This window comes from Sciurus vulgaris, assembly GCF_902686455.1.
Source record: "Sciurus vulgaris genome assembly, chromosome: 12".
Classification (NCBI taxonomy): domain Eukaryota; kingdom Metazoa; phylum Chordata; class Mammalia; order Rodentia; family Sciuridae; genus Sciurus; species Sciurus vulgaris.
In genome coordinates this window covers 61,131,184-61,154,802 of record NC_136473.1, presented here as the reverse complement: position 1 = coordinate 61,154,802, position 23,619 = coordinate 61,131,184, and the positions used below count along the sequence as shown (strand labels likewise).

At 36.0% G+C, this 23,619-nt stretch overlaps 1 protein-coding gene across 2 annotated transcripts in view; it reads right to left on the bottom strand.

Moving 5' to 3' along the window:
* TP53BP2 (tumor protein p53 binding protein 2) overlaps window positions 1-23,619 on the bottom strand; it is a 54,680-nt gene continuing 31,061 nt past the window's right edge. For both annotated transcript variants that reach the window (XM_079106648.1, XM_079106649.1), the window contains exons 5-18: window positions 21,893-21,994; window positions 19,554-19,728; window positions 18,733-18,914; window positions 18,220-18,384; window positions 17,580-17,808; window positions 16,192-16,299; window positions 15,576-15,724; window positions 14,404-14,866; window positions 12,350-13,131; window positions 9,889-10,026; window positions 9,045-9,178; window positions 6,831-6,997; window positions 3,273-3,472; window positions 1-801 (exon numbers count right to left, since the gene is read on the bottom strand). In XM_079106648.1, the coding sequence (XP_078962774.1) occupies window positions 760-801; window positions 3,273-3,472; window positions 6,831-6,997; window positions 9,045-9,178; window positions 9,889-10,026; window positions 12,350-13,131; window positions 14,404-14,866; window positions 15,576-15,724; window positions 16,192-16,299; window positions 17,580-17,808; window positions 18,220-18,384; window positions 18,733-18,914; window positions 19,554-19,728; window positions 21,893-21,994 (3,036 nt within the window). In that variant the 3' untranslated portion in view covers window positions 1-759. The remainder of the gene's footprint in view (window positions 802-3,272; window positions 3,473-6,830; window positions 6,998-9,044; window positions 9,179-9,888; window positions 10,027-12,349; window positions 13,132-14,403; window positions 14,867-15,575; window positions 15,725-16,191; window positions 16,300-17,579; window positions 17,809-18,219; window positions 18,385-18,732; window positions 18,915-19,553; window positions 19,729-21,892; window positions 21,995-23,619) is intronic.

Genomic DNA, 23,619 nt, shown 5'->3' with positions numbered 1-23,619 from the left:
TTAGAGTCAAAAAGTTTAATTTTATTACAATGTTTTTAAAGTTAGCTATGATCTTGACAAATATTATGGGTAAGTCTATAACAAGTCTCTAATTACCAAGGTACAAAAGACAATAAATATAGATTCATATTCAGCCTAAGAACAAGATTCTAAATCTAATTTAGATCAGGTAGTATAGTTTCCAATATTTCAAATCCATGTATAATTCTTAAAATGCTAGAAGAACTCATATATAATAGTTATTACTCACTGACAAACAACTAGCAATTCTTTGCTGACAATATACAAGCACATGGCACCTTCAAGCCCCTACATGAGTCCAAGGCCTATTGGTGCTGGAGAATTGGGGATGGTGCCGTGATGGCACTGGTCCTTCTGGCAGGAAGACTGATACCGAACAGTGCCAAAAATGCCCATTAAACAGGACAGGAAGCTGATTTCCCAACGGCCCAAGGAATGATCCTCTTTCTTACAGAAAACGGGATTGTCATAGTGTGTCTTCCTGAGTGTTCCGTGGGGCAGATGTGCCTGGCACAGTACGGTCTGCTGACTTTTAAGCTCCATTTCCTCATGCTGAGTATCCCCCACTAGCAGTGAGTTCTTCAATCCTTCATTTTCTTCCAGAGCACATTCTTCATTACTTTCAAGCTACATTGTCATTAAAATAAGTTTTGAGAAATTACTGCCAAAAATGACTGTATTCTTTCTTCTTGGAGATCATTAAGATTAATTCTTCATTAACTAAAATTCTGTTAAGTTTCAGGCCAAGCTCCTTTGTCTTGGTTTAATTCTTGGGTACAGCTGTAAGAGAGTTTAAAAAATATTTACATACTGCACACGTGTGTGGGAGCACGAAATTTCAAGAAACATTGGGAAGAGGAGCAGATATATAACAGGAAGAAAATCAAACTAAGCAGAGCTATCCAAGTGCACAAGGTTCACGTTTAGCAATGTTCTCTCAGCCATTTTGTGAAACACATCTGAAGGTCACAAGGGTCCATCAACTGTAACAATACCACAGAGCAATCAAAACCTCTCCAGCTCTAGGCATTAACTCAATCTGCAATTTATTGAACTACAAATCAAGTCAGGAAGACAAACTGCTGATGATGATTTGCAATATGCTACATACTTCAATGTTAAGAGCTTTCATTAGTATGGAAGAAAGATGAGAGATTAAAATCTTTTTTAATTTTATTCACAGTGGACATAACATTGTGTGATGGGACCTGAGACTGTCAAGAACAAAATGCCACAAAGTCTACACATTTAAGAAAAGCTAAGTAGTGTTTTGCTGTAGAATTCTTGTTTTCCAAAACAAGAGCTGAGAGCAAAGCCTGCAAAGTACTGTCTTGAAGCCCAGAGCAAGCTAAACTAGTGATTCAACTACCAAACTAAACAAAAACCCTTCTCTCCGAGACCACAGAAAAAACAGGTTTACTTAAAGAGAGTCAGACTTCCAGTGATGGGTCACTGTTATATAAAGGACTGTCATTCTTGTTTAGGAAAAGATATTCAGTCAACATAATTTTCTAGACTCATGCTGAGCCTCTGATTTAAAAAAGTCAACATTTACACACTTTCCTTTTTTTATTAAAACATTAAAAAAAAAAAAAAAGTTGTGCAGAGGACACTTCTAACCAGAAAAGATTTCCAGAGGACTAATATCTAAATTTGGAACTAAAATGAAAATCTTCAGTCAGGTCAGTTAATTTTAGAAGCTTCTGAAGTTATACACAGGCTCAATTTAAAGCATCTTTGTACAACTGCTTCATACGTGGTAACAAATTCTCCCCCCAACACACAGGACCTTTCTAACAAAAAATTAAATTAATTCAAGGGATCTGTTATACAATATGATGACTGTGATTAACAATGTATGGTAAACATGAAAACTGCTTTAAAATAGAGTTTACTCTCACCACACACACCAAATATGTTGACTACATGAGGTAAGTAATGCATGTTAACTTGATTTAGTCATTCCACAATGTATACATATTTTTAAAGACCATGTCATTAAATATATACAATTATTTGTCAATTTAAAGAAAGAAAATTAAAACAAAAGTTAAATAAGCACTTATTTCTAAGTAGCACCTTTCCCAGATAAGAAACTACAATATATAAACCATGCTTATTGACTACTGATATTTTATTAGGCAAAGTGGTCACATGCAAGAGATGAACTTCTCTGGTGCTAAAGATTGCAGAAGCAAATGGGGGTGCATGAAAGAGAACAGCTTTCTATTTCTACTTTCCTTTGGTTACTTGAAAGCTCTTTTTTACAGGGCTCAACAATCTAATTTTTTTAAACTTTTGTTATCCTTTACAATCTATATTATGATTGCATAAATGAATACCACCTAAATGCCAAAATTTATTTCATAATAAATGTAGTCCTGGGAAGGCAGCAGTAAAAATGTATCAAGTCATTTATACTGCACATTAGACAAGCAACACAGGGACGAAACAGTCAGGAGAGGGACAGTAAGTAGTCAAAATACAGACAGCCAGTGATGGAGTTATTTCAAAGAACTTCACAGAAAGTAATATCCCAGTTGTGAAATACTTGAGACAGAATCCTGCTCACGGCCTGGATCCCAGAGGAGGGGACTCAATGCAGATAGAGACCATGTCTGTCTGGCACTTGGTAAAAAATACCTGTAACAGTATCTCCCATTGCTCAATGTGAGACTCCTACAAGATCCTCACAATAATCTTAGGAGATAGTCTTCTCCAGCCTCCCCACCTTCCTTCCAACACTCGGATAACCAGATAATAAGTGCTCCAGGTAGACCGGAAGTGACGCTGAAGACAGGGCTTGTGATCTACATGCCATATGCTGTTTACCCTTATTGGCTCTTCCTTCCCTCAAATATTCTCTACTTCTCATCAACAGCAAATTTTACAAGCATTTTTACCTTTAAACTTTATTCAGTCTCTCAATTATCCTCCTCGTTTCTCTGTTTCATACACCCACACATACCCTGTGCACTTATAACCATGTGAGAGTATACCTGAATCTATGAAAGAGAAATCAATGCAAAGTTTTGAAGCATGTCATTCTCGTTTTCCCTGGCAAAATTAAAAATACACTTCTGAGCACAATAGGAATCATCAAAAACATGGCTTTAAGTTGAAAGACTGTCCAAAATTTAAAATTTCACGTTATTAACAAAGGACAGTATAGTACACTGTATCCACAACAGTTTTTACAAAGCCCCTCTATGACACACATGAAAACATCACGAAGTACGGGAATAACTTACTCCCAGCAAGTTTCGTGGAACATATCCTTCCTTATCATTAAGGCGTGCCCACCACCATTCAATTTCATCTTCGTCTTCCCTTCGGATGATTGTCATGCAGTCTCCTTCTTTCATGGGTAGTTCATCATCATTCTGAGGCTCATAATCCCAAAGTGCATAAATGACTCCTTTATTCATTATGCCCATTTTCTCCTGAACTCCTACAACCATGACAGAAAGTTAGCAAAAATATTTTATTCAGAGTATACCATTCTGAAGAACTTTTCTCTTTAATGAAACAAAAAGGGAAGAACTGGGATGGAATGTTAGAACTACTACACTAAGCAGTCAATAAATAAAATCTGCAGGAGCAGGGAAAAGAATGGACCAGTGGCATATACAGAATATAAAAAATAATCAGCATTCATATCTAAAACAGCTCTAAAACCTAGCACCTTATAGTATCTCTCAAAACTGTTCTTACTTAGAAAACAAAAACTTTTGCCAGCCCAAGAACTAAAAATGGAATTGCTTGGGTCCAGGCTATTAAAAAAGTAAATGATATGCTTGTGAACTTTTGGCCTATTTTTAAGTGTAATGACCAAGGAACTCTGAAAACATCACTTCATTCTTTACCTGAAACCCAGAGCAGACAGAGAAAAAGATCAGAAGTGCTTATTAAGGTGTTCTATATCAATTTCCAAATGGGAAAAGAAATACATTATCAAACATATTAGAAGGCAGAAATAAGGCACTTCAGACATGAGATACAGAAGTCTACACATAGTCAACTCCAAAATAGCGAAAATCAAAATTCTGAAAGATGCTGAAATTCCATAAACTGGGGAAGGAAAAATCCTCAAAAGTCCACTTTTGAGGAAAAAGAAACTGAATTGCATAAGGCCCTTTTCCAGAAAGGAAAAGAAACTGAAAAATAATTCTCAGTAACTCAGTTAATTATTATTTTCATCTTTATGTATTTTACAGTCAGGAAAATATCTGCTTGCTTTTTAATAGATTGTGGGCATTAAACTATTAATTATAAACGTAATAGTCCTGTATCAATTAATATGATGTAGAATATAGTATTTCTCTCACTCTGGGCAGAAATCAAACAAAAAATTAAACTGTTCCTTTCCACAAGAAAGTTCTGCCAATATAAAGGGTCAGGTAAATTTCCAACTTTTTCTTATTTAAATAAGGACGCATAAAGTATGACAGGACAACAAAATTTGATGTAGCTATAATCTCACAAAGTTTTAGAGCTGGTCATGTGTTATCTGTTTGGGACAGGGATGACAAAGGGGTAGGAGAAAAATTCTGGATTCTTTAATATGCTTAAAATAACCCTGAGTCCCACTTTCTAAGAAATCATTCATGGAAAAAATTTATCATTACTTTGCTATTACGAGATTAAGAGTTACAAATTAAGCCTTTCACAAAATTTTTGAGGGGCCTCAAAACATGCTCAATGTCATCGGTAATTTTGGAAATGCAAACTAAAACCACCATGAAATCCCATTCTAAACCACCAAGGGTCACAGAATGTAGAGCAAAAAGAACCCTATGCTCAATGTGTGCCACGACATTCTGGTAGTTCCATTTGTAGATGTAAACCAGAAGACAAATATAAAAGTAGGAAGGAAGGAGCTGGGGTGATGAGGCTTTGCTTAGCATGCATAAGGCCCTGGGTTCAATCCCCAGCACCAAAACAAACAAATAAATTTAAAAATAAAAAAATTTTTTTTTTTTTTTAATGAAGGAAGGAGCCCACATGTCCTTCAAAAGCAGAATGGAAAGTTAAACTGAGATTCAGTCATAAAATAGAATAGTATGGCACAATGAAAATAAGTTAATACACAAGTGAATCTCAAAAACAAAATATGTTTTAAAGAAAAAAGACTGGAGAATCACCAGCACAATGTACTTTAAATTTAAAAAGAATAGGCAAAACTAAAAGCAATACTCACTAGGCTTCACACACAAAAAGATATAACTATTTTTTAAAAACAAGGAATGCTAAACTTCCAGAGAGCGGTCACCATAGGTATGTGAGAGAGCCATATCAAGGATATCCAGATGATGTCAGAAAGTGGTCATGTTCCATTTTCTAGGCCAGGGACACAGTTATCCACTATGTTCAATCCATTGGTGACATAAACACTCATGGTATCCATGATAAAAAATAAATTTTTTAAAATCCCCAACCATTCGTCCCCAATGTTTGTAAAAAGCATATCTAAAGCATAGTCCTGATGGCCAATAAAGTTAATACAGCAAAATATATGTTAATATATTATATGAATTTTAAAATATTGTTAAAATATCAAAATATTCTATGGCTCAGAGTTCAAAACATTAACAAAAAGTAATCTTGAGTATCAACAATAAAAATTAAGGCAAGTGCAATAATGCACTCCTGTAATCCCAGCAACTTGGGAGACTGAGGTAGTAGGATCACAAATTTGAGGCCAATCTCAGTAATTTAGGGAGACCCTGTCTCAAAATGAAAAATATAAAGGGCTGTAAATGTAGCTCAGTGGTAGAGCACCCCTGGGTTCAATCCCCATTATCATACACACACACACCCAGAAAAACCCCAACAGTGTAGGGATTGGGGATGTGGCTCATTGGTACAGCACTTGCAAGAATGAATGAGGCCCTGGGTTGGATACCCAGCACAGAAAGGGAGAGAGGAGAGATGAGAGAGGCGGAAGGAGAGAATGAGCAAGAGTCAGAGAGGAAAAAAAACCAAACTCTAACAATTAAGGTCTAGGATTTTCAATGACCCCTCTTCCTTCTCATCGAAAGCCTGAAAATAGACAAAGACACCAAGAGGAAGTCATCAAGCAGAGATGGCACAGACATATGTCTTTAACCTTATGGATCTTAGTTAACATGTAATACAACTTCCAAGAGCCTGCGTAGTATGGAATCCTGAGACCTTTTTGTCTGTTTTCCCTCCTTCCCAATTCCTTTTAAGTCATAAAGAGAAAAATTAACCTCGACTATGAAGCCTTGTAAAGTAAAAAATTTTCCTTGTAAATAAAAATGGCAGTCATCTAAAACTTCAAGTCAATTTTTCTCTAGGTACAGATCTGATGTTAGAAATCAGACTCAAAAACAAAGGTCCAAAATGTGCTGCCTTTATTTTACTTAATGACAAGTTTGATTTGCAGGAAAACATGGGCCATTTGGATTCTTATGTTAATGCTGTTTTTCTTGTGATCATCTTAAAAGAATGGGGTTCTGTTCACTTATTCCAAAGACATGCCCACACTTGGTAATGTTAAAGCCTTACAAGGAGATCTTTTGATGGTTAAAAGCCCTTTAATACCACTCGAACTGAAGCTGCATCACTGTCTTGGATAGCTAAAGATTTTCCAAACAACAGTTGTTTCCAGGAATACACGTAGAAGCTATATCATTTGTGACCCAGGCTGTTCTATTTTCAGTGCCAAAGACAATGTAAAACACAAGAGATTTTTCTAAATAATAAAAACATTTATTAAATATAACCCTAGAGGTAGAGAGAGAAGAACACAGTGATCAACACATTTGATTCCACTGGCTACGTACCATAAAGAAACTGGGAGCACTGTGTGTAGCCTTCCTCCATCTCCTCACACTTATCTGCGGCAGTCTGCATGTCACTGTAGGTCATGGCGAACACAGCTGCTCCTGACTCCACCAAAAACTTACACACCTGGACATTGTTACAGGAGGCAGCACAATGCAATGGGGTCCTGTGCATAAGACACAACAAGGGCTAAAAATGTGTTTTTAAATTGAAAGACACCTGCTCTGATAAGATACCTGTAAGAAAATTTCTTGAATTTTTCAGCTACCAAACCTTTTCTCCTAAAAAACTAAAACAGCGTTTAAAAACTAGTACAACACATATGACTGAACCCATCAAAGAATTATAGCCACAAAGGAAAACACTACAGAGTAATGGACCACAGCAAAGCTAGGAGCCAAGCAAAGGGTGGGAAGAATCAAGAAAACAAAGTCTGTACAATAATCTAACAAGAACAGGATAAAATGGACTTCCTTCCACGTCTGGATCCCCCACTCAGGTTATTTCTGTCAGAGTAAAGGACCGACCAGTCCTTAAATTATAGGCCTTCATGCAAAACATGTACTTTAAATATCCCTTCATCACCACCAATTTTGAAGAAATCAAGATGTACATAAGCTACCTTTATAGTATTTTTAAAAACTCAAGTAAATTTTAATTGAAAATACTTGTCGATTCAATTCAGACTAGAAAAGCGACCTTAGAACACACATTTTGATCTATGTTAGGTAAGTGGTTAACAAGAACTTATCAATAACGGAGAATCTTTTCCAGCATCTCAAATGTTTTATGAAATATGATAAATTATCTTGAGTTAGCAGTAGAGGTTAAAGAAGAGCTGGTACCACTGTCCAAACACAGAAAATGGGTTTGAGAATATTAACTGGGTTCTGAAATACATAGGTTTAGTTTCTTTACCCTTTCCTCTCCCCTCTGTTTTATCTTCCTGGGATATATCACTTTTAAAAGGAAAAAAAAAAATTATTTTTCCATCCCCCATTCCAGAATACTATTATTAACAATTTGGTGAATGTTACTACAGATTTTTCACTGCATGGTTTTTAATAGTGAAAAGTTATATATAACCTAAACTCCCAAAATTAGGGATACGAGGATATTTTGACAGGGTAAAAAATTGTTTTGCTTATGCTACAATACTAAACCAAAACATTAGGCTAAAATATCATGTATTAGAAAAAAGACATATTATGATCTATCTCCCTCTCTCTCTTTGGTACTGGGCATTGAACTCAAAGGTACTTAACCACTGAGCCACAGCCACAGCTCTTTTTCATATTTTATTTAAAGACAAGGTCTTGCTAAATTGCTTAGGGCCTCACTAAATTGCTGAGGTTGGCCTTGAACTCAAAATCCTCTGCCTCAGGCTCCCGAATCTCTGGGATTACAGGTTATGTGCCACCACACCCCACTGATCTTACCTACATTTTTTTAAAAGCATATAAAAAAGAGCTTGAGGACTGGGCAAAGTGCTTAAGAGTGTGTGCTTAGCATGCATGAGGCTGTGGGTTCAATCCCCAGCGCCAACAACATCAACAAAAAAAGACTGAAGGAAATATATTGAAATAATAATGGTGTTTACTTGCAGATTACAAAGGTGCAGACAGCTTATTTTCCTCTTCTCATTTCTCTATTTTGTACATTTTCCATAGCTGGCACACGTTTTTATATCATTTTTAAAACATGCAACCAAAATGCTCCTCCAAGTATTATTTATAACATCAATAACAAAAGAAATTGCAGAACAATCTAAATGTCTAATAAGAGGAAGACAGTTATAATAAATGAACACATGATCACTTAAATCTTAGTGGAATGATCTGAGGCTAATTCAAATTATATGCAATTTATATATGTATACATGTGTAAGATATATTTTATTAACTTGTTTTTTATATTACAAGTCTTTAAAACTAAAATACTACAGTAAAAATGGGATGATATAACCTCTCAAAATCTTTTGTAATATTTCTTATCTTGATTATTCATTGAACTTTTTAAAACCCTGTCTGCTTCCATTATTGGATGAGATAACTGCTAATGAGGACACTAATTCCTTAAAAAGAACACATTTCTCCAGCAGATGACAACCAGCTATATAATATAGAGGAACACACTTCTTTGCCTTCAAACAGCACTAAAACGGTGCTTTTACCCCCAACTATGGTTTGATGGAGTTTAAAGGAAAATCTTACCATCCATCACTATCAGCAGCATTTACATTTACACCAAACTGCACCAGGAACTTAACAATTTCTGTGTGGCCAGCGCACACAGCATTGTGGAGAGCTGTGATGCCCTCGTCATTGGGCAGGCTAGGGTCATCAACCTGTAATGTCAACAAGAGTGGTGAGCATCACTCCAGTGTCTTGTCACTTGAACTGTCACTGCTAAGTGGTTTCTCAGGGTCAAGAGAACAGAAACAAGTTTGTGGGATTTTTTTTTTTTTTAAATCCTAATTAAAACCTACAGAAGCCAAGAAATTTGTATTAAGAACAATTCAAGAAATAAGACAGAATAGCCACATTAAGTAGGTACTCACTATAAAAGAAGTTTTTTTTTTTTTTTTTTAAATCAAGTAAGTACCAGAAACTATAGCCTTACAGTCATTTTTGTTTATTTATAGTCCCAACTTCCCACCACAAATTAGTTTCTAAGTAAATGCTATATTTGCTATGGAAAGAAAAAAAAGGTGAACTAAAAATATATTCAATAGCAGGTTTCTGAAAAGTAGAAACATCAGTAATTTAATACTATACAGGGCAAATCCATACATAAGCAATTTTAAAGGAGAAAAATGATCTCCCCAAGAAAGAAAAGTACTCTAGAGAAAACATAAAAACTGAACTTCTGAATTATCAAAATTTTAGTCATGCTTTTAAAATAGCATAGTCTATTTTAGAGCATACTCCACAGTTCTTCTCCAGAGCCTCATGGTCTCAAAAAGGAAATTTAAAAATGAAATTTCTCCATAGTAGCTTTCTATTTTGAGCTTTAAAACAAAAGTTATATTTAAGAAATTACTAATTATAGACATACCTCATAAATAATTCTCTGTACAAGGTCAAACTCTCCCTCCAAAGATGAATCTAGAAGCAAAGCAAGAGGGTTGAATTTCACTCTCATTCCATGAGCAATCCTCTCTGAGCCAGTTTTACGCAAGTTTGTCCTTTTGCCCTGCAAAGGAAATGCGTGGAAAATTAAGCAAGACACCACCAACAAAAGGGTAGAATGAGCTCAGCTAAGCTAATGAAAGGAACTTTAAAAAGCACATTTTATTCAAGTATAACATTATTCAGGATAGTATACCAATCAATATACAGCTTAATAAATTTCACAAAGTGCAATAAAGTGAGAGTAACTTAACTCTATAAAACCTAATGAAAGCACATTTGTAAATATAACATGAACTCATAAGTTAAGAGCATACTCTGAAGTGGCTGCCTTTTTATTAAGTTTCAAAGCTAGCCAAGACTGATCTCCAAGTTACCTAACAGAGTACAGCAGGACCCACACACTTCAATTAGGCAACAATGCAGCTCAGAATTTTAATTGCTAACATACACATATAAGTATTTATTTAATCTTCACAAAATCCCTATCATCCTTAGGTCACACAAAAGGAAACTAAGGCACACAGCCAGCAAACAGCAGAGCTAGAATTCAAATCCAGGTAAGCTGGTTTTGTTGAAACCCTTGCCCTTAATCATTTCATACCATAATGCCTCCTCAGGCAAAAGACTATTAGTAAGCTAAATAATAAAGATTAGTAGTTATTATAATATACACCACGGAAGAATTCTACCATTCTTAAAATATTTTAATAAGGCTTTAAAAAAATTTTTAAAAAGACAAAAATCTAACATTCTATAAATAGGTTCCTTAAGCACATCCAACAAAATGGAAATGCTTCCTCAGATGTAATAAATATACTACACATACTTCTCTTTCATTTAATCTCAGATGTGGAAAACCACTGAGTTTTGAAAAACATTAAGAGGCAAACACTGTAACTCACAAAAGTGTAATGGTTAAATGTTCTTAAAAAAAAGTGTCAACAATATGACTGTGTAAATACCCTTCATAATTTGCACACTGCAAGTAGATAGCTAGCCACTCACTTTTAAAGAATGTACGAGATAGCAATTTCTACTTCACTTAAAACAAGAAGCAAAGGGTAAGTCACCTTCCTAGGAAGAAAATAACCATCTTCAAAAGAAGTATGATCCTTTTACAAACTCCAGTTTCCTTTCTCTTTTTCAAAATGTGAATTATTTTGACACAACAAAAGGAGGGGAATGACAAAAAGCCGGAGTATGGGCTGGTTGGGCTTAAATCTGGCTTAAATTTCCTCTTCCTTTTCTCACATTTAAAACTCAAATGAGAAAAAAAAAAAAAAAAAAAAAACTCAAATGAGAACTGAGCCTTAGAACTTGGGAGACATAAGGTTGTTTAAAAAGTGTTAACTTTTTATTTTTTTTATAACATTTTTCTCCTAACCTCTATAGTACAACTTTTTAAAATGTTTACTACATTACATTTTTAAGCAAACATTTATTGTAAAGTAACTTTGATGAAGCTTATCCTTGAATACTATCACAACTAAAAGATATAATAAGGGATCAAACATAAAGAACACTTAGAAAAAATCATTTTAAAATGCTACTTTGCTTTTAACCACAGTTTAAATTCATGGTTCAGCATTCTATTTCTTCTGTGCTTAAGGAAACAAAATGACTTCCAATTAAACTATGAAAAAGAAAACTTTATTTAGACATTCTGGAACTGTTATTCTCTCTCACCTACTTCAAAGTGACAGGAAAACTTAATATTTGGAAGGTGTGTGGAAGGCATTCCCAAGCCAAAAACACAGAGTTTTAGAATAACTTAATGTTAGAGTACAAAGGAACCTAACGATTCTGTAGTTTGCTGAAGAGAAGAAAGAAACTAAAGAGTTGGCCACCTACCCCCTCCCCAGTTTCCCTACTTCAAACAACTCTTCCAATCTTATGCTGTTGATTTTTTCTAACATTTAAAAATTTTTTCTAGCATTTAAATTTTTTAAATTAAATTTTTTCTAGCATTTAAAGATTTTTTTTAACATTCAAAAAAATTTTTTTTCACTGCCAAAAAAAGAAAAGTTTAAAAGAATGATACCACAATGAGAAAAGTTACACTCTGCCAGATCTCACAAAGCTAAGCTAGTGATCAAATTCAAATCCAAGTCTTTTCAGTCCAGTGTTACTTCCCTAATATGTTGTACCAGCTAGAGGAGAAATAGCATATGTGATATCTGTAGGGATAAAAATAAAAATCTGTTTCCTTCACAAAGAAATGGGTTGTTAAGATAAGTACTTTCTTTATACTGAACATATTGCATTTTGATAACATTTGTAAGATCCAGTCTATACTGAGATTGTAAAATTAAAAAAAAAAAAAAAACTGAAGAATACAACCACCTAGTGACAAGGTCAGACTCCCCAAATGGTCTATTACTCACAGGAGGCAGAGAGACCTGCCCAGTGATCTCAGGGGGGCGCATGCTCACAGAGTCTTCTCCAGGCCCTTCAGGCTCCCCAGATGGGTAGGGTGGGGGTGGGTATGGGGGGTACTCCTCCAGATACACTTCAAGCAGGTGGGGCGTCTCTGAGTTTGGTTCCTCTGCATTACTCTGGAGATTTGGGCTGCTGTCTGGGACTCCTTCAGGCACATAGTCAAGGCCAGAAGAAGGAGATGGTGTGTCACTGTTCTCTGTACTGGCACTCCCCACATCTTCTGGGGACAATGGCTCAGGAACCAAAGAGACCACTTCCTTCTCTGGCTCCACATGTAAATATGGATTTGGAATTTCTGTGGGGCTTTCTGAGCTGGCAGTCACTGAGGCTGATGATTTAGATGGGTATGATGGAACAGAGATGGTCTCCATTGCAGCTATTGTGGTCCTCTGATACAAAAGTTTCTGAATATTTGGTCCATTAGGACCCTCTGGCTCTGTAATAGAGCTACGTTTCTTTAGTGGTCTTGGTGCATTAGACAGTTTCTTTCGTAGGGCTTCTAAGTCAGCATCACTCTGGTTTCGGTAAGGATTAGATAAGAAAGGCAGTAATTTGGTTGGGCTGAGTGGTCGAGGAATTCTTTCATTTTCGTGGTTCTCCTGAACTGAAGAAACAGGTTCTGTTTCAGGTTCTGGACTGCCAGGCTTGCTCTGGCTGTTGGAATAAATGTTCTCTGCTATGTGCTGCTGTGAGTTTTGGGCAGCAGCAATCACAGGCTTGCCATATACTAATTGGAAAAGGAAAAAAATAAAAATCCTAGTTACTATTAATCAAACGTAACTAGAAAGTAACAAATAACAACTAAAAGCCTCTTTTAATTTCATAGTTACTACATTATATTCCCCTCAAGCACAACTAATTTCCTAAAAGAACAAAAGACAAAGCAAGGGTTTCATCTTTGCATAAAAAACCTATTACAGAATGAAAATCCCTATTGATTGTAACATGCACCATTATTTTACAAAACAGTAAGAAAAAAAATATTGCCAATTATAAGAAATCACTGACTAGCATTCAGACCTAAAATATCAAAATGTGAAAAAAATTAGACCCAATGAAAATCAGTAATACTCTGTGTCCAAACTAAATCTAAACATACACTGCTCCATCTTTCAAAAATGAATCAATGTGAAGAATCATACTTAGCTTAAAAAATTAAGAACCACTTACATTTACCAAAGATATTTCCCTTTTAACATTCCTATCAAATTTAGTTAATTCTCAAATTATCGTATAGCAGTCTTCAACAAAGATTCATGGTAAGAGTAAGAGGTAGCACATATACTGCTTCTTAATTAATTTCTGTTAAGACATCTTAGGCCACAATTACAATTTATTTCATGACTAGAAAGTCATTTTCAATTAGTTAAAACAAGGTCAATTTTATTCTAATCCTGTAACTAATGATTTAGAAAGAAAGAAATGTCCAGCTTGTGTATATTTAACACAAACTATCTTATTATGTTTTTATTTAGTTTATTTTCTTTTCTGGTACTGGGGATGGGACCCAGGGTCTTGAGTATGCTAGGCAAGGGTTCTGTCACTGAGCTATACTTCCAGCCCTTGTTATCTTTCTATATTTAATTAGGGGTGTGTCCTTGTGAGAACAACTTAAAATACAGTGGTGTTTTTTAAAGAACAAACAGGGTAGTTGTGCCATAATCGATGCACCAAAAGCATGTAGGCAAAGCTACAGTGAAGACACAGTTCTCTGCATGGTCTCTCCTCTGTATATCTGCTTCCCACTTCCTGTGAGCTCCTTTAGAATGAAGGATGAACCTCTCATCTTCAATGCCTAGTGCAGTACCTGACATGTAGCAGGCACTCTGCTAAAACTCCCAATTAAAAGCAGGAACCACAATTAAAACTCTCAACGCCACTGTCAGTCAAAACAGAAACCAGTTATTTTGCTGTCTGCTGTCTACTGACAGCTGGCAACTCTGGTGTGTAGGACTTAAGCCCAAATCTATGCAAGTGAAAATAAGACCAAGAACCTTACCACTTGCAAAGTGTGGGCCTCTGGTATGCGTCTTGGTCAGTGCACTCTGCACAGCCTGCTGGAAGTTTTTTCCTGGAGCCTGATGCTGTGTATACATGGAATATATAGAGCTGGCTGCCACGGTCTGAGGTTTTCTGAAGGCTGGAAGAAGGGTATCTTTGGAAGGCTGGGGAGTAAAGGGCCGGACTGCAGCAGCAGGTGGACTTTCTTGTTTAGATCCAGGAGAAAGGGTTTGATCTTGGCCAACTGAAGGTATGGTGGGAGATAGCAGTACCCTTGGCTGCTGCCCTGCTGGTTTGGGTTTACTTCCCATGGATATAACAGCTGTTGGCAACTGCTGAGGATTTCCATCCGGCTTAATGTCAGAAGGTGATTGACTGGTTTGCCCAAAATAAGGCAAATTAATCTGTTTTGGTTTTGTAGGAACAGGAGGAGGTACTTTGACCACATTTTTATTTGCAGCCTGTAATGCACACATACACAGCCAGTTAAAACACTCTAAAAGCTGAGTATACATGATATTCTAGATAATCTAATTTCAGAAATACAAACATACACTGTAAAAATATTAACCCTATATTTTTAAATCAATAAAAAGTATTAAATTTCTGTATTTGATCATGTTTAATAAGGGTTAATGCAAAACAGTTTCCCCCCGATTACCTCCTTATTATCTGGGCAACTGTAAGTGCCCACCTGAAAACTCTTACCTACCATCTTTCATATTCATAGATGCACCAATAAATAAGTCAGAATTATTCATAAGAACTTCATGCAATCTATGCTACTGCGATTAAACAACACCCAACTTGCAGCATCCACCAATAACTTGCTTACCCAAGGTTAAGACTTAATGGGGTTACAGAAGATTCCCCATAAAAGCATTTAATGTAACACCTCAGCTCCAAATTTCAAAGAAAGATACTTGAATGGCACAAATATGGTGTTCAACACCCTTATTATTTTCTGGAGACTTACACAAAATAAGGCCCAGAAGTATGTATGTCAGTCATTCTATAATACAGTGGGAGATCATAGATAATTCAAGCAATAGAAATTTAAAAAACAGCATGCTCTTTTTAAATATATTTTATTTCTTCTGCTCTCTCCTTCTAAAGAAACATATTATAGAATTTCCATTAAATTTTAAAAACCAGGACATTTTTAAGTACCTGAGCATCCCGCAAGATATCTTCACTGCTCTGATTTTTTCTCAGTGTGCCAAAGGAGGGTGGGGCAGCACACTGGTCCACTGTGTCAAACATTGAGAAAGGACGCACTTTCTTCTCTTTTTCCCTCAGTGGAACATCCCCATCATCAGCTGAAGACAGAAAAAAAACCATGCTGATAGTCAAATTGTTTGGAATAAATCTGCTTATTCAATCATAAGTTTCTGTCTCCTAGATTTCTCTGAAATTCTGTACCCACTAAGTGCTTTCCTATTTTTAAGCAAAGTACCTAGAGGAATAACCTGAACACTACAATGACAGCATCTTGGTTCCTCAGTTAATGATGTATTCTGGACATAAACTAACCATTGTTAAAAGTGTCCCTATTCTCAATGCTAGAAAATGAACCATCTAGAAAAGAAAACACAGTACCTCTGACATGACCAAAACATAATGTTCAGGAGCCACAGAAATAAACTTTCTACAACTCTTCATTTTTTCCTTCCATTACAAAACTCTGGCTTGCACCTCCCCAGGTATCTGAGGACTACATAGAATGCAAAGATTACTAATGCAAGAAGCCTTGCCGTTTTTACTTTTAAATTCCCAGCATGTTTACCTTGGTCCAGGGCATTCACAGCACTTTGAGGTACAGAAGAGCCTTGGCTCAGGAAAAGATCTGCATTTGAAGGGTTCCAATCAGGTCCAGCTGAATGGATTTTAGAGCCTAGAATGCACAAAACCAACTACAAATAATTTCACATTCTAAAGACATTTTTAATGGTTTACTTTATTACTAAGAGTTTTAATCTCTAAAAACAGCTTTAAATTCCAGATTCAAACATTCCGGTAAATTTTTTTAGAAAGTATTGCATTAGACTTTACATTTCTAATTTGAGCTTTTCCCACCTTACTCAAGCAATTTAAAATTAGTTATAGCAAATAAAAAGTCTGCTTAGTTCAGCAAGATGTCTATTTTTTAATGATGTAAGAAAACATCATCATCAACCAAAAGACAATTTCCAATCCAACAACCTAAGTATCCAAGATGCACTTATCTTAAATGATTTGTGTACAACATAAAGGCAAAAATGTGGACTTTTAACCCCTGGCTTTAACCACGATTTTTCTCAAATCAGTGTATTCAAGTTCCTTCTACACTGGTATTTAAATTTCAAATGCCATGGTTTTTATTGCTTCTTATAGAAACAAAACAAAAAACAAAACAAAAGGAATATAACTCTTTCTACAGTAAAATCCAGTCTACATGGCATTATTGCTTCATAGCAGTAATTACTGCAAAATAACCAATACTTACAGATACCATTTGCATATAACAAAGGTTAGAGAAAAAAGACAACACTGGTTATTGTTTTTTCCTTTCAGGGGTCTGAATGATAAAGCTAAAGGATGTTTTTAATCCTGCTTCCTACAACTCTGTTCATTTTTTCCTTTCATTACAAAACTCAGGCTTACACCTCCCCATGTGTCATGAGGACTACACAGAATACAAAGATTACTAAACCAAGGAGCCTTGTTATTTTTACTTTTAATCTCCCAGCATGTTTACCTTGTAAAAACTATTAGCAGGCCAATTTTCATGCATAAGCACATATGAACATTTAACACTATTCATCAACAGAATGGATTCACAATCTCGCATTCTGCAAAGATGACAACAGCATTTTTATACATGATGTTTTTCCATGAAAAAAAAAGTTCTTGAGTTACTAACATCTTATCAAAATTTCCTTAGTAACAAGAAGAGACTTCACAAAACAATTTTAGATGCTATTTTATTTCATTTCCTGAATAGAAATGTATTGGTTATGGCTTTTAAAAAAAAAAAAAAAAAAAAAAAACTGCATTGGAAAAGAATACAAAGGAATTTTCAAACAAGAACAAGGATATAAAGATAATTCTTATTTTTAACTTAACTTTGGAAAACCAAGAGTGGGGATGGGGATGTCTAAGTTGTGTAAGAACTTGGAAATTATCCACTTTTACCTTTAGTTTGTGATGTGGTCCCAGATCGCATATTGGGCAGCGTTTGTATCTTCATTGGCCCCTCTGAAGCCTGCATGGCCAAGGAACCATCAGGCAGGGCCGGCTTCACCAGCAGTTCAGGCCTTGAGGGCATCCTTGGCATAGTAGAGGACTGGATATATGGACCTACTGCAGCCACACGGCTCGGGGCTGACACCGTTTGCTGAGGAAGATTTCCATCAGATGAGACCTTAAGAAAGAAGCATAGGCCCTTCAGTATTAGTATTGAATTACAGTATTAGTACACATTAGATGATCAAACTCAGAAAAGGCAGAGGAATTTTCCTAATTTTTTAAACGAGCACTCTCAGAATCTATCCATAGATTCTACAAGAAATGTCATAAAACAAAAATACTCCACAATGAATTCTCACCCATATTTTATTAGAATTATTAGCAGGAAAAGCAGATACACAGGTAATAATGTTAAAAAGTTAAAAAAAAAAAAAAAGCAATGGATTCTCTTTTGAGGATCCAAGAATACCATTTCTTTTCTGAAGACACACTGCATAATGATTCCAAAGAAGTTGGTTATGAAAAACTATCTTCTCTGGGCTGGTCATCTTTCTCCTCCTCCCCCAGCCCATGTCCAGACACTCACTGGTAGATTTTCTTTCTGCTGTAAAGCTGCCTTCTTCTTCCAGAGCCGGTCTCTCAGCTCATTAACACGCTTATCCATGACTGCCACTTCTGAATTGCGCTTATTCAAACACTCCCTCTGTTGTTGCAGCTTGGCATTCTGCTCTTGATTCAACTTGTTTCTTAACTGAATAAAATAGGGAGGAAAAATACAGACAAAGAATAGGAAAAAAATTTCTCCAACAGGTAATCACATGGTTAACTATTATATAATTTCTAAAAATGTAAGGTCCTCTACTCTCATCTCCTGGTTTAAAATTAAGTGACATCTGTGCTAGACCACTGGCTGTGGTTATGCCTCAAGTTTCCGGTCTGAGGTACCATAAAGTTTATTCTGGATTCTTTGGGGTTGAGGTCCCCCTCCTCCTCTACCTTAAGGAAAGTCACTGAAATCTAGCACTTCCTGCCACTTCTATAGACAACTCTGTTTCTGGAAAGGAGCTTATACTGCATTTAGTAAGGAGATATGGTGTACCTGCAGTTCCTTGTAGAGGCGATCCAGCTCAGCCACAGCTGACTGGTTGTCATGATGGCCGTCAATCCTGCCATTCTTGAGCATCTCTAGCTGCCTTGTAAGTTCCTCTACTTTTGACACTGCTAGAACGAGCTCCCTCTGTTTTTGCTGGAACAGACTATTCATCTGTTCAATTTCCTCCACTAGGAAGAGAACAGTAATCAGAGTTGAAAATAAAAATAAGAATGGAAGACATCCCAGACAATCAGCCTTTACAATAAATTTTCTAATAAGTGAAGAAAATTTTCAGAATGTCCTAAAATCAACCTATTTCTTTTAGAAAGCAACTGAAATGAACATAGACATCTCTAAAAGATGTGTGCTTTCTGTCTCAATGCAGACATTTGTAGAATTTGCAGACTTTGGAACTTTTATTCTCAAGTTTGTAACAGTAGATAAAGCTACTAGACCACTAGTATTTTAATTAAAATGGTACAGTAATGGAGCTACTATATGAATAAAATTCCTGACCTGCAACAAATTATTTTTTTCTTCATCAAATTCTTAGTCAAAAAATAAAGAAAAAAATTACTACATTTTCCAGAAGTAATTTAAAGACCTTATTGGGAACTTTCAGTGCTGAATTCAATTGAGAGGAACTTGCAATATCAAAATTGAAGTGAATTATGCTTTTTCAAAAAAATTTCCTTTTAAGGTTATCTACAAAGACTCGTTTACTACAAATGTATATAAACTTTCGACACCAAATTGATATCTTATGCCAAAACAGCTATTAACATGTAGCATTTAGTATTAAAGCAAATCTACCGTAAGCAACTTACCAAGTTTCCCATTGCTTAGTCTCTTCTGTTCCACATGGCCTTTAAGTGCTCTCACTTTTTTTAGCTTAGCTTCCTGATTCTCAGCTATTTCTCTTAACCTCTTAAGCTTCTCCTGCTCCGCAGCTTGTTGCTGTTGACGCTGATCTTGCTGTTTTAAAAACTTCAAGCGCTGTTCCTAAAGGTGATTGAAAAAGAAAACAATGATCAGGCGTATCATTTTAAACAGGTATGTCACTAACCTCAAAATAATCTAACCACAATCCTTGGATGCGGAGATTAAGGTGTACCTGTAACACTGTTCTACCCTCACTGTGTAAACTATACGCTGCCATCAAAATCACCCTGGAGGTTTGTTCAACAGATACACCTGAACCCACTTCAGAATCTCTAAAAATAACATTTTTTAAACCAAGTGGTTCTTATACAGCAAACAAGGAGTAATATTTGAACTAGTTTTCATAAAGTTTTGTTACAACTTTAAGAAGAAGCTCATGCTGAGTTGGAAGGCAGTAGAAGAAAGCAGTTAAATACACAGGATGTGGATTTGAGTTTAGATTCAAACTCAAGCTCTGCCACCTATTACCTATGAGGCTTTGGGCAAATTATATAGCCTCACCAAAAACGCAAACCTGTTCATCTACATAATGGGGATGATCAATACTAACTACTTGTTACTGTACTGAGGACTAAATAAAATAGGAAATGTACATTTTTTAATAATATCATAAACAGAATATACTCGACAAATGGTAATGAAAAGAGCCAAAGAAATAACCTTTGGAAAACTCTAACTGTAATTTAAAAATTAATTTTATTAAAATCTTTAATTAAAACAGTAGCAGAGTCACACAATCTATAATTGAAGGTAAGTTTCTCAGATCGTTATGCCTAAAACATAAAAACAAGGAAGTAATTTCAAAATAAGGATACTGAAGTTACAAATTTATTCTGCAATCATCAACCTTTTTATTGGAATAGGTCCCTTCTATTCATTGTCATGGTACATCGGCATCTTCTGGAAGTTTATTAAAATTGCAGAATCTTAAACTGCAACTCATATCAATTCAATCAGAATATTCATTTTCGACAAGATCATAAGGTGATTAATATGCATATTTAAAGTCTGAGAAGCAATGACATGTGACCTTGAAAAAGCTGGTACCTGGAATTACAAAAGAAATGAATGTACAGAAATCCAAGGAAGTATTACATAGAAAGCCATGGTACATGTTGAGAACTGCCTTAAAGAATCCCAGGCTAGCTGGGCATAGCAGCACATGCCTGCAACTCAAGAGGCTGAAGCAGGAAAATTGCAGGGCTAGTTTGGGCGACTTGGAAGATCTTGTTCTGAATAATAGAAAAAAAGGGCTGTGGATGTGTATCAGTGGTAGAGCACCCCTGGATTCAATTCCCAGTACTGCAAAAGAAAAAGGCTGAGCAGGGCTGGGAATAAAGCACAGTGATAGAGAGCTTGTCTAGCATGAGCTAGGCCCTGCGTTTAGTCCCCAGGACTGCAGGGAGGAAAAAAAAATTAGCCATTACTTCAAAGTTCCATTGGGTAATCTATCACGTCAAACCATCAATTGTCTACCCCGGCTTTAGTCACTAAAAGACTGGCTGGTTAAAGATACTGAGTGTTTAGGCCAGGGGTTTTCAAACTACAGCCTGACAACCAAATTCAGCTTGCTATCTATTTTTGTAAGTAAAATTTTACTGGTACACAGTCACACCCATTTGTGGCTGCCTGAAAGCAAAGTTGAGTAATTGCTACAGAGGCAGCATAGCTTGCAAAGCCTAAGACATTTAACCATGTAGTTCTTGAAAAAGAAAAGTTTGATGATATCTAGTTCAGACTAGAACCCTATGCAGGAGAGGCAGCAGTGAAAATGGTTTTGATAGTATGAAGAGACTTCTTATAATAATTTTCCTCATTCAAGGACAGGCCTAAGACTAGTTTGTGGGTAATGTCCCCAAATTAAGGAAGCAGTCTCTTAGTGGTGCCAAGCATCAGGAAGGGGGCAGTGTCAGCATTTGTAAAGCTACTCCCACTATAGCCCAAGGTAGATCCTAGTGGCAAGGTGAAAAGCTCTTTATGACCCTCCTGTGTTACTGAAACTCAATCCAAGATGGTTAATTTTGATTAAAATTAGGGATCAGGAAGATCTTGAATAACAGGAATGATACAAGGATTTCTGCAAAATGCTAAAGTAAGAGGTAGCAAGACTTTGGATTTAATATCAGCTAATATGTGGAAGGCTTAATAATGAGTTTAGACCACAAGTAGCTTTTCACACACATTAATAATGGTGACTGTTAGGTCTCTGAAAACAAGACATTACCTTCGTAGCCAGCATTTGTTGCTGGGCCTCAATCTGTTGCTGCTGGCGAGATGCCATTTCTTGAAGTTCAGCAAGAGTCAGATCCATTCTAGGACTGTTAACCTACAAATAAACACACACACACAATCCAACTTACTATTAAATGATCACAAAGAGTTCTCCCTCAAAGGTCTATTGATAAGCTTCATCTGAACCAGTCATGACAAAATTAGTTGGCCATTTTTCTTTTATAATGTTAAACAGACAATTTTTACATTAATATTCACCACTCTGACTTAAGATTTAAAGTATACTAATATACATACTAACAATATTTTAAGTTAGGAAAATAAATGGAAAAATTTAGAATTACTTTGTTCTATAGTTAATTTATATTATGATAGTAGTGTTTGCTCATTTTAAACACAGTACTGGGATACTGGCAGCAAACCCAGAACACAGTCATCAGAACATTGTTTAAAAATATACTAGTACTAAAAAAATCCAAGATACGTTAGGTCATCAGAGACAAAGCAAGGATGTCTACTCTCATAACATCTATTCAACACTGTCCTATAGGATCTATCCAGTGCAATGAAAACAAGAAATAAACACAATCCTGATAGGTAAGAAAGAAGTTAAACTGCCTTTACTCAGACAACACTGAAAAATTTTCAATTTCATTTACAACAGCTTCAAAATGAAGTACACAGGGATAAATTTAATAGATGTGCAAGACTTGTACAATGAAAATTTCAAAGCACTACTGAAAGACCTGAAGAAATAAATACACCATGTTTATGAACTAAACATCCACTATCATCAATATGGCAATTCTTTCCAAACCCTTTTTTGTTGTTGTTGTGCTGGAGATTGATCCCAGGAGCACTCTACCCCTGAGGTATATGTCCAGACTTCTGTATTTTTTATTCTGAGACAGGGTCTCACTAAAGTTCCCCTGGCTGGCCTTGAACTTGAATTTGCAATCCTCCGGCCTCAGCTTCTAGAGTCACTGAGTTTACAGATGTATACCACTGAGCCTGGTCCCAAACTGATCTTTTGATCAACAGAATTCCAATCCAGATCCCAGCAGGCATTTCTGTAAAAGTTGATAAACTGATTCTAAAATTTATATGGAAGTGCAAAGCACCTAGGATAGCCAAAACAAATTTGGGCTGGGCATGGTGGCACATGCCTGTAATTCCAGCAGCTCAGAGGCCGAGGCAGGAGGACTGTAAGTTCAAAGCCAGCCACAGCAAAAGCAAGGCGCTAAGCAACTCAGTGAGACCTTGTCTCTAAATAAAATACAAAATAGGGTTGGGGATGTGACTCAGTGGTTGGGTGCCCCCGAGTTCAATCCCCGGCACCCCCACAAAAAAAAAACTGAAAAGAGGTTGGAGAACTTACACTATCTGATTTGAATACTTATGAAGTACCACTAACTAATACAGTGTGGTACTGATGTCAAGACAGACAAGTAGATCAATGAAACAAATACAGAGTACAAAATAGAACCACACATTTCTGAGGCAACTAAGAAAGACTTTTCAGTAAATATGGCTTGTACAACTGAATATTCATATGCAAAAAGAAAAATGAACTCTGATTCTCATTTCACATTCAAATGTTAACTTAAAAGTGATCATAGATGTAAACATAACACTTAAAAGTACAAAACTTCTAAAGGAAAAATAACTCTGTAACCTTGGTTAGGCAAAGAGTAGGGACATCAAAAGTATGTTCTGTTA